Source organism: Salmo salar, chromosome ssa16, assembly GCF_905237065.1.
Source record: "Salmo salar chromosome ssa16, Ssal_v3.1, whole genome shotgun sequence".
Classification (NCBI taxonomy): Eukaryota; Metazoa; Chordata; class Actinopteri; order Salmoniformes; family Salmonidae; genus Salmo; species Salmo salar.
In genome coordinates this window covers 32,040,991-32,053,454 of record NC_059457.1, presented here as the reverse complement: position 1 = coordinate 32,053,454, position 12,464 = coordinate 32,040,991, and the positions used below count along the sequence as shown (strand labels likewise).

Sequence of the window (12,464 nt, the reverse complement as noted above, 5' to 3'; positions counted from 1 at the left end):
TGCATGAACTTTCTTAATGCGGCTACACAGTGTTGTCCATGGAATATCTTTTTCTACGTTTTGCTACATTGCCATGGCAGCCAGCTGTGAGGCAATGTTTCCAGGGCAACAGAGGGGCCTCACCGCTCCAACCCCCCACAACCCTGTGTAGACAATCAGGACAGAGATGGAACAAAGAGTCTTACTGTGTTTGTGTGTGGTTGTGCGCAAGCTGCACATGTGTTCTTGCATACATGTGTGTTTATAGAAGTGTTGGTTGATGGAAGAGACTTGGGTGAGGTCACTCCTGGACTTGACATGCACCACGATAGCTGCATCATGCAGGAGCAGTGAGTGGGTCCAGAGTCAAGCCCAGCCAATCTCATATGGCTATGCTTGTATTTAGAGCGTGTCCATCTCATCCGCCAATGTGTGCTTGTCTGTTGGCTTTTCCAGCTTTGAGATATTTAGATTGACGTCAGTGAATTTGATTAGAAAAGATCATCTCTGTGGTAAAGATGATCCATGCAGACACTGCAAGAGTGTAAGCCAGATTGTCACTAGGTAAACTCTCTCTCCAACATGATTATGCTTTTCTTCACATATTCAAATAGGGGATCAGGGCCGGCCCTAGCCCTTTTGAAGCCCTAAGTGAGATTTGGTTGGGGGGCACCTTGCATTCAAAACATTTGAGAATAATTAAAGTTTTAAAGTACATTTCCTGCAATTCTACCCATTTTGCCATGGGGTAGAGAGCCATTTTGTTCCGTTTTAAAGCTGTGCCTGCGAGCTGGGCCTGTAGGGGATCAGTGCCTGTGCTTGTTGCTGGTACTCTATGTTCCTGTCACAGTGAAGATAGATAGCGTATCTCTACAGGTTGCAATCACTTAAGTCTCAATCCTCTCTCCTGTATCTCCCTCCAACTCCCACACTCCTTCTTTCAATCTCTCGCCCTGACCATCCCACTTTCTTGCGCTTTTCCAATTTCCCTGTTTTCAAGGACACTTACGTGGGCTCTGCAGCTTCAAGGAACAAATGCAACGCTTACTGGTGAATATGTCATCTAAAAATGTTCTAATTGGTGAAAAATCAAGGCATTATCGACGCTTTAGCGGTACTCCCACACATATAATCTCAGTGCCCATCATTTAATCTGAAGCTGAGGCAGCATCCTTCAGCTGCCTGCCATATGACCACATGTTTAGCTATTATGCTATTGTATATTTTACTGATCTCTTCTTCCTAAGTATTTGTGTGTGCTGTATGCTATTGTTCTGTCTTTTTTTGGGATGGTTCCCAAGCTTTTTGGAAGCATTTTGGCAAGTCCAGGCTGGCCCATTTGTAAACTTTGAAATGTTTGTGGATCAACAGTCTTTCCTGTATGTAAGTCTTTCTATAAATCTGATTCAGTGAGAGTAACACGCATCTCTGCACAATCGCACAGAGGGAACAGTCCGGTATGTAGCCATGGAAACCGGAAGTCTTTTCTTTGGAGAAAGCAAGGACATTTTTCATTGGATGGCATAGTTAGAGTACAAACACTGATCCTACTGAACTAGAATGAGAGATTATATTTATATGACTGATCCATCCATTACCAATGACTCAAACATGTAATTAGCACAGGTGTTGCATCACAACCATCCATCTACGTAGGGCCTACCTACACTGTGGCCCGAGAGTTTAAGAGCTGCATTCAAATGTGGTTTTCAGCACAAACGTATTATGGGCCAGTCACTGTGTAACATTATTTGGTGATTGTCCCTTTCTTTCTACATGTCATGTCTGGTCTTTGTCGACCCAGTGCTTTGGCCCTGCTGCAGATACTCTGTCTCCTTTCATCTGTAAGCTCCGGTCCCCACAGAGGCCCAAAGATAGAAGCACATCCCCTGTTCTTCCCTCAGAGACTGGCCTGAGCGAGAGAGAGAGCGAGATGAGGTGTTTTGGGGGATAGACGAAGTCACAAAATGCATTTAGCAGTAGAGATGGAAAGTGTTTTTTGGCTGAGGCAGGGGAATAAGGGAGATGAAGAGGCTGCTATACTGAGATATAACAAACTCTAATTCTGTTCAATTAGATATGCTCCTAATGAATGGGGCTTTGTTTTGTTTTGGGTTGTTTGTGTTTGGGTATGTGGTAGCTGAACAGACTTGACAAGCACCAAACCACAAATGTAACGTCTGATAAGCATCATTATTCTGTGCTATTCTGGTAGGGTAAGTAGGTTCATCTTATTTTTCAAGAGGTTTGGGGTTTGTTTTGAATATAAAGTCCAAGGAAAGAGTAAAGGCCGAGAGGGGCTCAGACAAGGGGGCTTTCTTTACAGCAGACACAATAACTTGAACGACACAAAAGCTTTCAAATCAAACACTGTCATGAAGTCAAAAACCCAGGTAAATGTCAGTATCTCTATTGCCGGAAATGCCACGATGCCTGTGTGTTATAAATGCACAGTCTATTGATTCACACCCTCACTGATATTATCTCCTCTCTCTCCTCTCCAGCTGTCCACCACTTTCTGAACAGCGGTGTGTTGGTGTCTCAGGAGGACAGGGACCTGGAAACAAGCAGATAGGGAGCAGGAGCTACAGGGGCTACAGGGGCCACGGTGTCTATCTGCTCCTCAGTTCCCCTGTGAGGCTGTCTTTGTGTCAGGGATCAAGAGGTGGACACACACACAGACAAGGACTGTCTAACAGCAGGACTGCACCACTTTGCAGGGCACTGGAGGGACACTGGGCAGAAGGTTGGCATCTGGCTGGCAGAGAGAGGGAAGAGAGTGGTAATGTGGTGGGCAAGCGACTGCAGTGCCGAGATTACAGATTTGGAGATTAGGGAGAGCAGCAGGTCAGGGCACATCATCGTGACAAAGCCTGCACTTCCACCAACACTACACAGCAGAATTCAATTAAACCCTACAGCTACTGGCAGGCAGTGGCCCAGCCTCACATACACTCACACACAAATATACAAAGAATCTCCACTGCTGGACAGCTGCTGAGCTCCCCTTTCCTCTTGTCCTGTTTGATGTTCAGCACCAGATGGGATTTTTTTCTTCTGATTGATTTGTCTTTTTTTAATCCAGACACTCATAGCCTCAGTTCCTTTCAGGGCATTCATTGGTAAGCCCTTCTAAGGTCCTCATATCTACTTTTCTTAAGACTCTGTGGCAATCCTCTTTGTCATTACGGCCAGAATGCTTTGATTACTTTAGGAGGTTTTACAGTATTGCTTTTTCTCTGGCTGAAGAGCACAGGAATTCTGATGGTCGCGCAGACTTTTTGAGGCCAAACTGCTATGAATATTTGTGCCCATATTCTCTGGAGGGCTGGTAGATGCTCAGTCTGCCACACAGAGACACACACCACTCACAGTCTCAATGACAACTAGACTACAGGACACCTGGCCCTATGTTCTAGCAGAGGAGAACACAAGGTCCTGTGTAGCTCTGCTCTTTCTGCAAGTCTCAGAATCTCCAAAGTGGATCTTCTGACAGAAAAAATAAAGCTTGCGCGAGACAGGGGCAGAGAAGTGAGAAGAGAGAGGGGGAGACGTGTTATTTGTTCAGGTTGACTAGAGACTCGATGGCACTTCTTTCATGCCAGCCTGCCTGCAGTCGCCGCCGCCTTTTACCCTCCTTCTCCCGTCTAGCCCGCTAGAGCATACTAATCAGAAGACTGCTTCAGCACTTGACAGAGGACCTCCAAACACCAGGGTGGGCTACTTACAAGGACGGCTGAGATGACACTAATGACTCGCTACCTGACTTTTACCATGGATATCACTATAGGTGGATATGACTGCTAACACAGCGTGATAAGCTCTGACAGTTTCTCAGACTCTAGCAGTGTACAATTTGTGCAGAGTTCGTCAGAGTTTTGTATGTGCAGACACTGCTGGAGCTCCCATCCAGGACTGGAGCAGTGCAGGGAGTGGAGAGCCGGGCTGGTGGGTGATAGGTGTGAAGAGGGGAAGCTGTGTGCGGAGAGACGGAGAGAAGCAACAGACAGACTCTCTGACAAACTGTTTAGTGTGAGACACTGAGAGACTCGCTGTGGAGCAGCGGCTCTCCCTCTCTCTGTCTGTCGCGCTGGGAGAGTGTTCTCTCTGAGCCAGCGTGAGCCAGCCAGCACACTGAGTGGAGCTGAGGCCAGCAGGGTGGGGACGGTGGCAGGAAACGGCGCATGGAATTGGGGGGGCCGGGTGCCCTCCGTCACCCAGCACAGGGAGGGGCACTGGGGTTGGGGCTGGGTGTGGGGCAGCCCTGGAGGGGTGAAGGTCCAAAGGTCAGGGGAGCTGAGGCCCATGTTGACAGGCGGGACCAGCGTGGAGCGGGGTGGTCGGACGGCAGGGGCCAGGGTCGGCGGAGGGGGCATGCGGTGCTCATTGAGGGTGTGGGTTCTGCTGGGCTCCCTGGGCCTTGCCTTTCTCACCTCCCTCTTCTTCTCCATCTCTCTGAGGGGGGGCGTTGGCCTGCCCTACCTGGAGCCCCCCGGGTGGGAGAAGTCCAGCCGAGTCAAACTAGTGCCCAACTATTCTGGTGTCCACCAGCTGGGCCCACTGGAGAGCACCCAGCAGCAGAAGACATGTGCCTGTCCCCGCTGTGTGGGGGACCCTGGGGTGTCGGACTGGTTTGATGAGAACTACAACCCAGACATCTCCCCTGTGTGGACACGGGACAACATCCAGCTGCCTTCAGACGTCTACTACTGGTGGGTGGTAAGTGATCCAGCTGAACAGCTTCTATGTTTTACTCCATTTTACCCATCCTCTATCGTTCTTCTGGTCTCCCTGGAAAGAACGAGAGCAGCTCTGCCAATCATATTAAAGGAAGGCAAGCACATGATGTGTCTGTTAAAGAGGACATTGAGTAATGTCTGAAAATTGAAATGAACAAGTCAGACAGAGCTGTAGAGGTCCAGTGGAAAAATAACCCCGTAATTCTGTTTGAATCACAGACAGGAAAGCACGCCCAGGTAATTACGTAGCTAAAAGAGGTTGTTATTTTTAACAGACATGAACACTGAGGTAGAAGACGTGTGAGAGAAAGATGCTGACCTGTGAGAAGTAGCATTTAGAAATGTAAATTACTTTCTGTTTGGTCAGAAGTGTAACTTATTTAGTGTCACATCCTTGAGTTTCTGGCCTTGCTTTATGTATGCTGAACAAAAATATAAACGCAACATGTAAAGTGTTGGTCCCATTTTTCATCATGAGCTGAAATAAAAGAGCCCATATGCATTAAAAGCTTATTTCTCTAAAATGGGCACACATTTGTTTACATCCCTGTCAGTGAGCATTTCTCCTTTGCCAAGATAATCCATCCACCTGACAGGTGTGGCATATCAAGAAGCTGATTAAACATCACGATCATTACACAGGTGTACCTTGTGCTGGGGACAATAAAAGGCCACTCTAAAATGTGCAGTTTTGTCACACAACACAATGCCACAGATGTCTCAAGTTTTAAGGAAGCGTGCAATTGGCATGCTGACTGTAGGAATGTCCACCAGAGCTGTTGCCAGAGAATTGAATGTTCATTTCTCTACCATAAGTCCCTATGTAGATGGATGGTTGTGATGCAACACAGTTGTTTTAGAGAATTTGGCAGTACGTCCAACCGGCCTCACAACCGCAGCCCACGTGTAACTGGCCAGTGATGTGAAATCCATAGATGATGGCCCAATGAATTGATTTAAATTGACTGATTTCCTTATATGAACTGTAACTCAGTAAAGTTGTTGAAATTGTAGCATGTTGTGTTCATGTTTTTGTTCAGTATATATCCCACTCGATAATTAGGTGATTGCAAACAGAGGCAGACCAGCAATGAAGAGCATGTCATAGTTTCTCTACAATGGAGCCTGAGAGGAGCAGAGCAGGAGTGGAGCAGAGCAGTAAAGACACTGTTTGGCAGCAGCAGTGCCCACTGAACATCTGCCAAGAATTAGTGACCCTGCAGAAAGCCGGTGTGCTGTGCCAGGTGCCGGTATCGAGGAGGGGGAGGGAGCATTGGGGAGAGGTCATGCAGGGGAAACTTAGAATTGGGGAGGGGGTGGCACGGGGAGAAGCTGGAGAGAGAGAGACAGAGAGTGCTGTGTGAGAGAGAGAGAGAGAGAGAGAGAGAGAGAGAGAGAGAGGTATGTGAGAGAGAGTGGTATGTGAGAGAGTGCTGTGTGAGAGGGAGAGAGTGCTGTGTGAGAGGGAGAGAGTGCTGTGTGAGAGGGAGAGAGTGCTGTGTGAGAGGGAGAGAGTGCTGTGTGAGAGGGAGAGAGTGCTGTGTGAGAGGGAGAGAGTGCTGTGTGAGAGGGAGAGAGAGAGTGCTGTGTGAGAGGGAGAGAGAGAGTGCTGTGTGAGAGGGAGAGAGAGTGCCGTGAAAGAGAGAGAGAGTGCCGTGAGAGAGAGAGAGAGAGAGTGCCGTGAGAGAGAGAGAGAGAGAGTGCCGTGAGAGAGAGAGAGAGAGTGCCATGAGAGAGAGAGAGAGAGAGAGAGTGCCGTGACCGAGCGAGCGAGAGAGAGTGCCGTGAGAGAGAGAGAGTGCCGTGTGAGAGAGAGTGCTGTGTGAGAGAGAGTGCTGTGTGAGAGAGAGTGCTGTGTGAGAGAGAGAGCTGTGTGAGAGAGCGAGTGAGAGCTGTGTGAGAGAGCGAGTGGGAGCTGTGTGAGAGAGAGTTCTGTGTGAGAGAGAGAGAGAGAGAGAGTGCTGTGTGAGAGAGAGAGCTGTGTGTGTGAGAGAGAGAGAGCTGTGTGTGTGAGAGAGAGCTGTGTGAGAGAGAGAGAGTGCTGTGTGTGAGAGAGAGAGAGTGCTGTGTGAGAGAGAGTGCTGTGTGAGAGAGCGAGTGAGAGCTGTGTGAGAGAGAGGTATTTAAAGGGGGTTCCAATAGCCTGATGGAACTGTTTTTGGTGAGTATTTTTTAACTTTTTCCCCCCCCCCCCCCCCGGCCCCCCCCCCCGCCCCCCCGGCCCGGGGGGGGAACCCCCCCACCGCGCGGGGGGCGGGCCCCCGCCAAGCACAACCACAAAGGGGGGGGGGGGGGGGGGGGGGGGGGGGGGGAGGGGGGGGGGGGGGGGGGGGGGGTTTAGAACATAGGTTAGGTTAATCTGTTTAGTAGTTGAGGGGGTTTAGAACATAGGTTAGGTTAATCTGTTTAGTAGCTGAGGGGGTTTAGAACATAGGTTAGGTTAATCTGTTTAGTAGCTGAGGGGGTTTAGAACATAGGTTAGGTTAATCTGTTTAGTAGCTGAGGGGGTTTAGAACATAGGTTAGGTTAATCTGTTTAGTAGCTGAGGGGGTTTAGAACATAGGTTAGGTTAATCTGTTTAGTAACTAGTAAGTTATATTATGTGTTGTGCTATTATGCTACTGTAGGCTATTTACAGTTATTGTAGGGAGAGAGAGTTTTATTTAACTAGGCAAGTCTTGTCTAGATGTCTTGATATCCCTCTGTTTATGTGTTCGTCTATCATTGAAGCTGCTCCCATCATGGTCTGATTACCTGTGTCTGTCAGGATCAATCTGGCTCCCACGCTGGGCTATGAGGAGGACGCAGGCAGCCACACCACCCACCACTTCATGTACCCAGAGAGTGCCAAGAACCTGGCAGCCAATGTCAGCTTCGTCCTGGTGCCCTTCAAGACCCTGGACCTGCTGTGGATCACCAGCGCACTCTCCACTGGACAGATTCGCTTGTGAGAACAAAACTGCCAGCACACACACACAGTCCATTCAGTTCCGGTCCTTGCCGTTCTGCAGCCCTAAGCTAGACCAAAAAATGCTACCTAGACTTTAAAAAGTCCCAGTAAGCAAAATGACGTTGAAAAGACAACTAAAAGATTCAATTTAGGTTCTGAATGAATGGTGAAAGTATGGATTTTCCGTATGTTTAGAATACTTATTTTAACTTATTTTTCAGATGTTGAAATCAGGCTCATTTTTGGTTCTGAATGAAGGTTGAAAATACGTAATTTATAGACCTCTATGATTGGTTCAGATTTGGTCCGTACCGGATGTGGAAATCAGGGCCGGTCCGGACTGCACCAAAAAAAGATGTCCAAAAGGCGTCGGCATCAGTCCGTGCTTACTGAGGTGCACCCTACAGGGTTGCCTGAAATTACATTTTATGAATGCCCATCTATGTGATAAGCCTACTGTTTGTAAAATACCCCAAAAAGATGTCCAAAAGACGTTGGCTTGTGCTTAATGGGATGTAGCATACTGTGTTGCCCCACAATGGAATTGTATGAATGCCCATCCATGTGGTAGGCCCACCATTTATAAAACAGGCTGTTGAATTGGCTTTATTAGTCCTGATTCCTGTGACTAATCAATTAGTCTATTTAAGCTCTGAATATCAGCTACCCAACTTTATCAGAAGTTATCGTGAGCCTATTTGCAATGTGTTTATGTAACCGATGTGAAATGGCTAGTTAGAGGTGGTGCGCGCTAATAGCGTTTCAATCAGTGACGTCACTCGCTTTGAGACCGTGAAGTATTTGTTCCCCTTGCTCTGCAAGGGCCGCGGCTTTTGTGGCGTGTTGGGTAACAATGCTTCGTGGGTGTCAGTTGTTGATGTGTGCACAGGGTCCCTGGTTCGGGGCGAGGAGAGTGGACGGAAGCTATACTGTTACATATATACAGCGGGAAATGCAGAAGTATTCTCTTTTTCGCTATGATCAGGTTGTCAAAAATGTACCGATACAAACTTGAAACCACTGATCATGACGATGGTTGTGATTGTCCATTTTACTTTGCCCTGTTCTGTTTTTAGGATATGTTGTTTGTTAACATGACAGCACATTTTGTATTTGATTGAGCACCATTTGGGTTAGGCTATATTATTGGAGAAAACTGCATGATGTTAAAAAGTGTCCATCTCATTACATTGACATTTTATCTCCAGCCAGTAGCCTACAGAAAAATCCACACACTCTTTCTACCATATCCTATATCTGCTACATGATTTATGTTAGATAATTTTCTTGACAGAACGTTGGTGGAGCTCCGCAGCGATGCGTCTCTCCAACAGCACCTTGGAGAGGCGCGCAGGGATTGGACAAGCAAAATATTTTGCGCCCCTGCCTTTGACAAAGTGGGCACTGTTTATCCAGGGTGGAATCAACGCTCGTCTAAAAAGCCCTAATGCCCCTGGTTGAGAGAAATTGTCATTTATGGGGGGCAGAATTGTGTGAGGATTTATGTGTTGTTGTTGGAGTTGCGTCTTGGTCAGTTTAGTTCAGAAAGTGCTGCCTTCGTCAATCTGCAGCCTTAGGCAGACGCCTAATCCTGCCTAGTGAGCAGGCCGGCCCTGAGTCCATTTATATTGTTTAACATAAACACACCTTTTCGCACTAGCACATTTTGTTCAAAGTGAAATGCTGGCTTCACAATCACACCTTCACGAACACATTCTCACGCTGCGCTCTCTCTCTCTCTCTCTCTCTCTCTCTCGCTCTCTCTCTCTCTCTGTCTTTCTATCTCTCTGTCTTTCTATCTCTCTGTCTTTCTATCTCTCTGTCTTTCTCTCTCTCTCTCTCTCTCTCTCTCTCTCTCTCTCTCTCTCTCTCTCTCTCTCTCTCTCTCTCTCTCTGATCCCATTCCAGGTCAGAGCGCATCATCAACAGAGCACTCTCTCTGTGGAAAAAGGAACAACGTGCCATCTGTGAATCAGTCAATCATTTCACAGCAATTTACAAATTAAAGGATAAAAGTGTGCTAAGTCTCTTTCTCTCTCCCTTTATCTCTCTCTTTCAGTACCTACGCCCCTGTGAAGCAGTTTCTACGGGTGGACAAAGACAAGGTGCTAATCTATATTTATAATCTCTCCATCCAACCTTTGTCATGTATTTGTTCAATAGTGCAGAATTGTAAATACATTTCTCTGGCTCCAATGTCATTGGTAAACCCAGCATGGTACACTGTGCTGCTATCTCATCTCCCCAGGTTCAGATCTTCAATCCAGCCTTCTTCAAGTACATCCATGACCGCTGGACCAGGCACCATGGCCGCTACCCTTCCACAGGCATGCTAGTTCTGTTCTTCGCTCTGCACGTGTGTGACGAGGTGAGGACCTCGCTAACACACTTTCACACAAACACACAATACAGACACGTCTCTCAGCCAGTCTCTCTGCCTGTTTTAAAACGTTATCTTATATTCCAGGTGAATGTGTTTGGCTTTGGCGCTGACAGTCGAGGCAACTGGCACCACTATTGGGAGCAGAACCGCTACTCTGGAGAGTTCCGGAAAACAGGGGTGCATGATGCAGATTATGAGGCCCTGGTCATTGACTCGCTGGTTAAGGCTGGCAAGATCACCATCTTCCCAGGAAAGTGACGAGGGCTGGAGGTGTGTTGGGCTGGACAGGTTTACAGGAACACCGGAACACCCATCACCACAAGGATTTTTTATGTTGTCATCTGCTTCTTTGTGCTTTGCATAGAGAGGGATCCAAAACAGTACATTATACAATGCCTGCTAATCATGTTCCCATTGTGCAGGATGGTAAGATGATGGTGGTTTTGGGTCGAACTACATGTGATTACACTCTGCCCCCAACAGGCCTACTACCTCTATAGAAACGACAGAACTATAGAGGGGGCAGATAAGTCTGGCCTAGCCACTGTATGGACCTGTGAACCAGTCCCATCCACGATCCCCCCTCTTGCTCAGCCATTGGGGGTTGAGTCATCACACGCCTTGGGGGTCTCAAGCCCAGAGACTCAGCCCCCTTCCACTCTGTCGCCCCCACCATAAATACCATGGCAACCAGTGACGGTCACTGAGCTATCCCTGCCATGTCCACACCCACCTGCAGAGCTGCTGCTAAAGCCCTCTCTCTAGCCACACCTGCATGGAGCTGGGAGTACTAGGTAGTTGACTAGGTAGTTGAAGTTTACATGCTTTCAAGCCCAGAGGCTACTTCAAAATAAGACTTCCTGTTATAATTACATGACTATCATGTTGAAGGTATGTACAGCCCACAGGGATTTGACCACATATACGCTATTAACCCTTTTATTTGTGTTAACCATTTTAAGTGACTAATCATCTTGCTGATTAGGTAAATTGGGGAGAGGCTTACACACGGTCAACAACACAAGCAGACACAAACACAAGCAGACACAAACACAAGCAGACGTACAGATAAGACTAAAACCACTCATTCACACATATACTGTACAGTGCCTTCAGAAAGTATTGCACCCTGAATTCAAAATGGATTAAAAAACAATATCACCAATCTACACACAGAGCCCATAATGACAAGGTGAAAACATGTTTTTAGATATTTTTTCAAATTAATTGTAAATGAAATATAGAAATATCTCATTTACATAAGTATTCACACCCCTGAGTCAATACATTTTAGAATCACCTTTTGCAGGGATTACAGCTGTGAGTCTTTCTGGGTAAATCTAAGTCTCACTCCAGTGTATATTTGGCCTTGTGTTTTAGGTTATTTGAAAATATATATTTAACCATTATTTAACTAGGCAAGTCGGTTAAGAACAAATTCCTACCCCGAACGACACTGGGCCAATTGTGTTCCGCCCTATGGGACTCCCAATCACCACCAGATGTGATACAGCCTGGATCTGAACCAGGGACTGTAGTGACACATCTTGCACTGAGATGCAGTGCCTTAGACCGCTGTGCCACTCACGCTGCCAGGTTATTGTCCTGCTAAAAGGTGAATTTGTCCCAGTGTCTTTTGGAAAGCAGACTGAACCAGTTTTTCCTATAGGATTTTGCCTGTGCTTAGTTCTATTCCGTTTCTTTTCATCCTAAAATCTCCCTAGTCCTTACTGATGACAAGCATTACCAATGACATGATGCAGCCACCACTATGCTTGAAAATATGTAGAGGTGCTCAGTGACGTGTTGTGTTGGATTTGCTCGAAACAGAATACTTTGTATTCAGGACAAAAAGTGAATTGCTTTGCCAAATGTTTTTCAGTGTTACTTCAGTGCCTTTTTGTAAACAGGGTGCATGTTTTGGAAGATTCTTTACAGGATTCCCTTTCACTCTGTCATTTAGGTTCGTATTGTAGAGTAACTACAATGTTGTTGCTCCATCCTCAGTTTTCTCCTGTCACAGCCATTAAACTCTGTAACTGGCCTCATGGTGAGATCCCTGAGAGGTTTCCTTCCTCTCCGGAAACTGAGTTAGGAAGGACGCTTGTATCTTTGTAGTGGCTAGGTGTATTGATACATCATCCAAAGTATAATTAATAAGTTCACCACAAAGGGATATTCAATGCCTTTTTTGTTTTTCTTTTTTTTACCCATCTACCAATAGGTGCCCTTCTTTGCGAGGCATTGGAAAACCTCCCTGGTCTTTGTGGTTGAATCTTTTTTTAAATTCACTGCTCAGCTGAAGGACCTTACAGATACTTGTATGTGTGGGGTACAGAGATGAGGTAGTCATTCAAAAATCTTGTTAAGCAGTATTATTGCACACAGAGTGAGTCCATGTTGCTTGTTAGGC

The 12,464-nt window shown here is 46.8% G+C and overlaps 1 protein-coding gene across 1 annotated transcript in view; it reads left to right on the top strand.

Moving 5' to 3' along the window:
- The window catches only part of LOC106573711 (CMP-N-acetylneuraminate-beta-galactosamide-alpha-2,3-sialyltransferase 2), a 47,377-nt gene extending 36,114 nt beyond the window's left edge, over nt 1-11,263 (top strand). Inside the window, exons 2-6 of the mRNA XM_045696665.1 lie at nt 2,484-4,849; nt 7,467-7,665; nt 9,728-9,773; nt 9,917-10,036; nt 10,136-11,263. Coding sequence (XP_045552621.1) covers nt 4,285-4,849; nt 7,467-7,665; nt 9,728-9,773; nt 9,917-10,036; nt 10,136-10,309 — 1,104 coding nt within the window. The 5' untranslated portion in view covers nt 2,484-4,284 and the 3' untranslated portion in view covers nt 10,310-11,263. The remainder of the gene's footprint in view (nt 1-2,483; nt 4,850-7,466; nt 7,666-9,727; nt 9,774-9,916; nt 10,037-10,135) is intronic.
- Nucleotides 11,264-12,464: the final 1,201 nt, after the last annotated feature.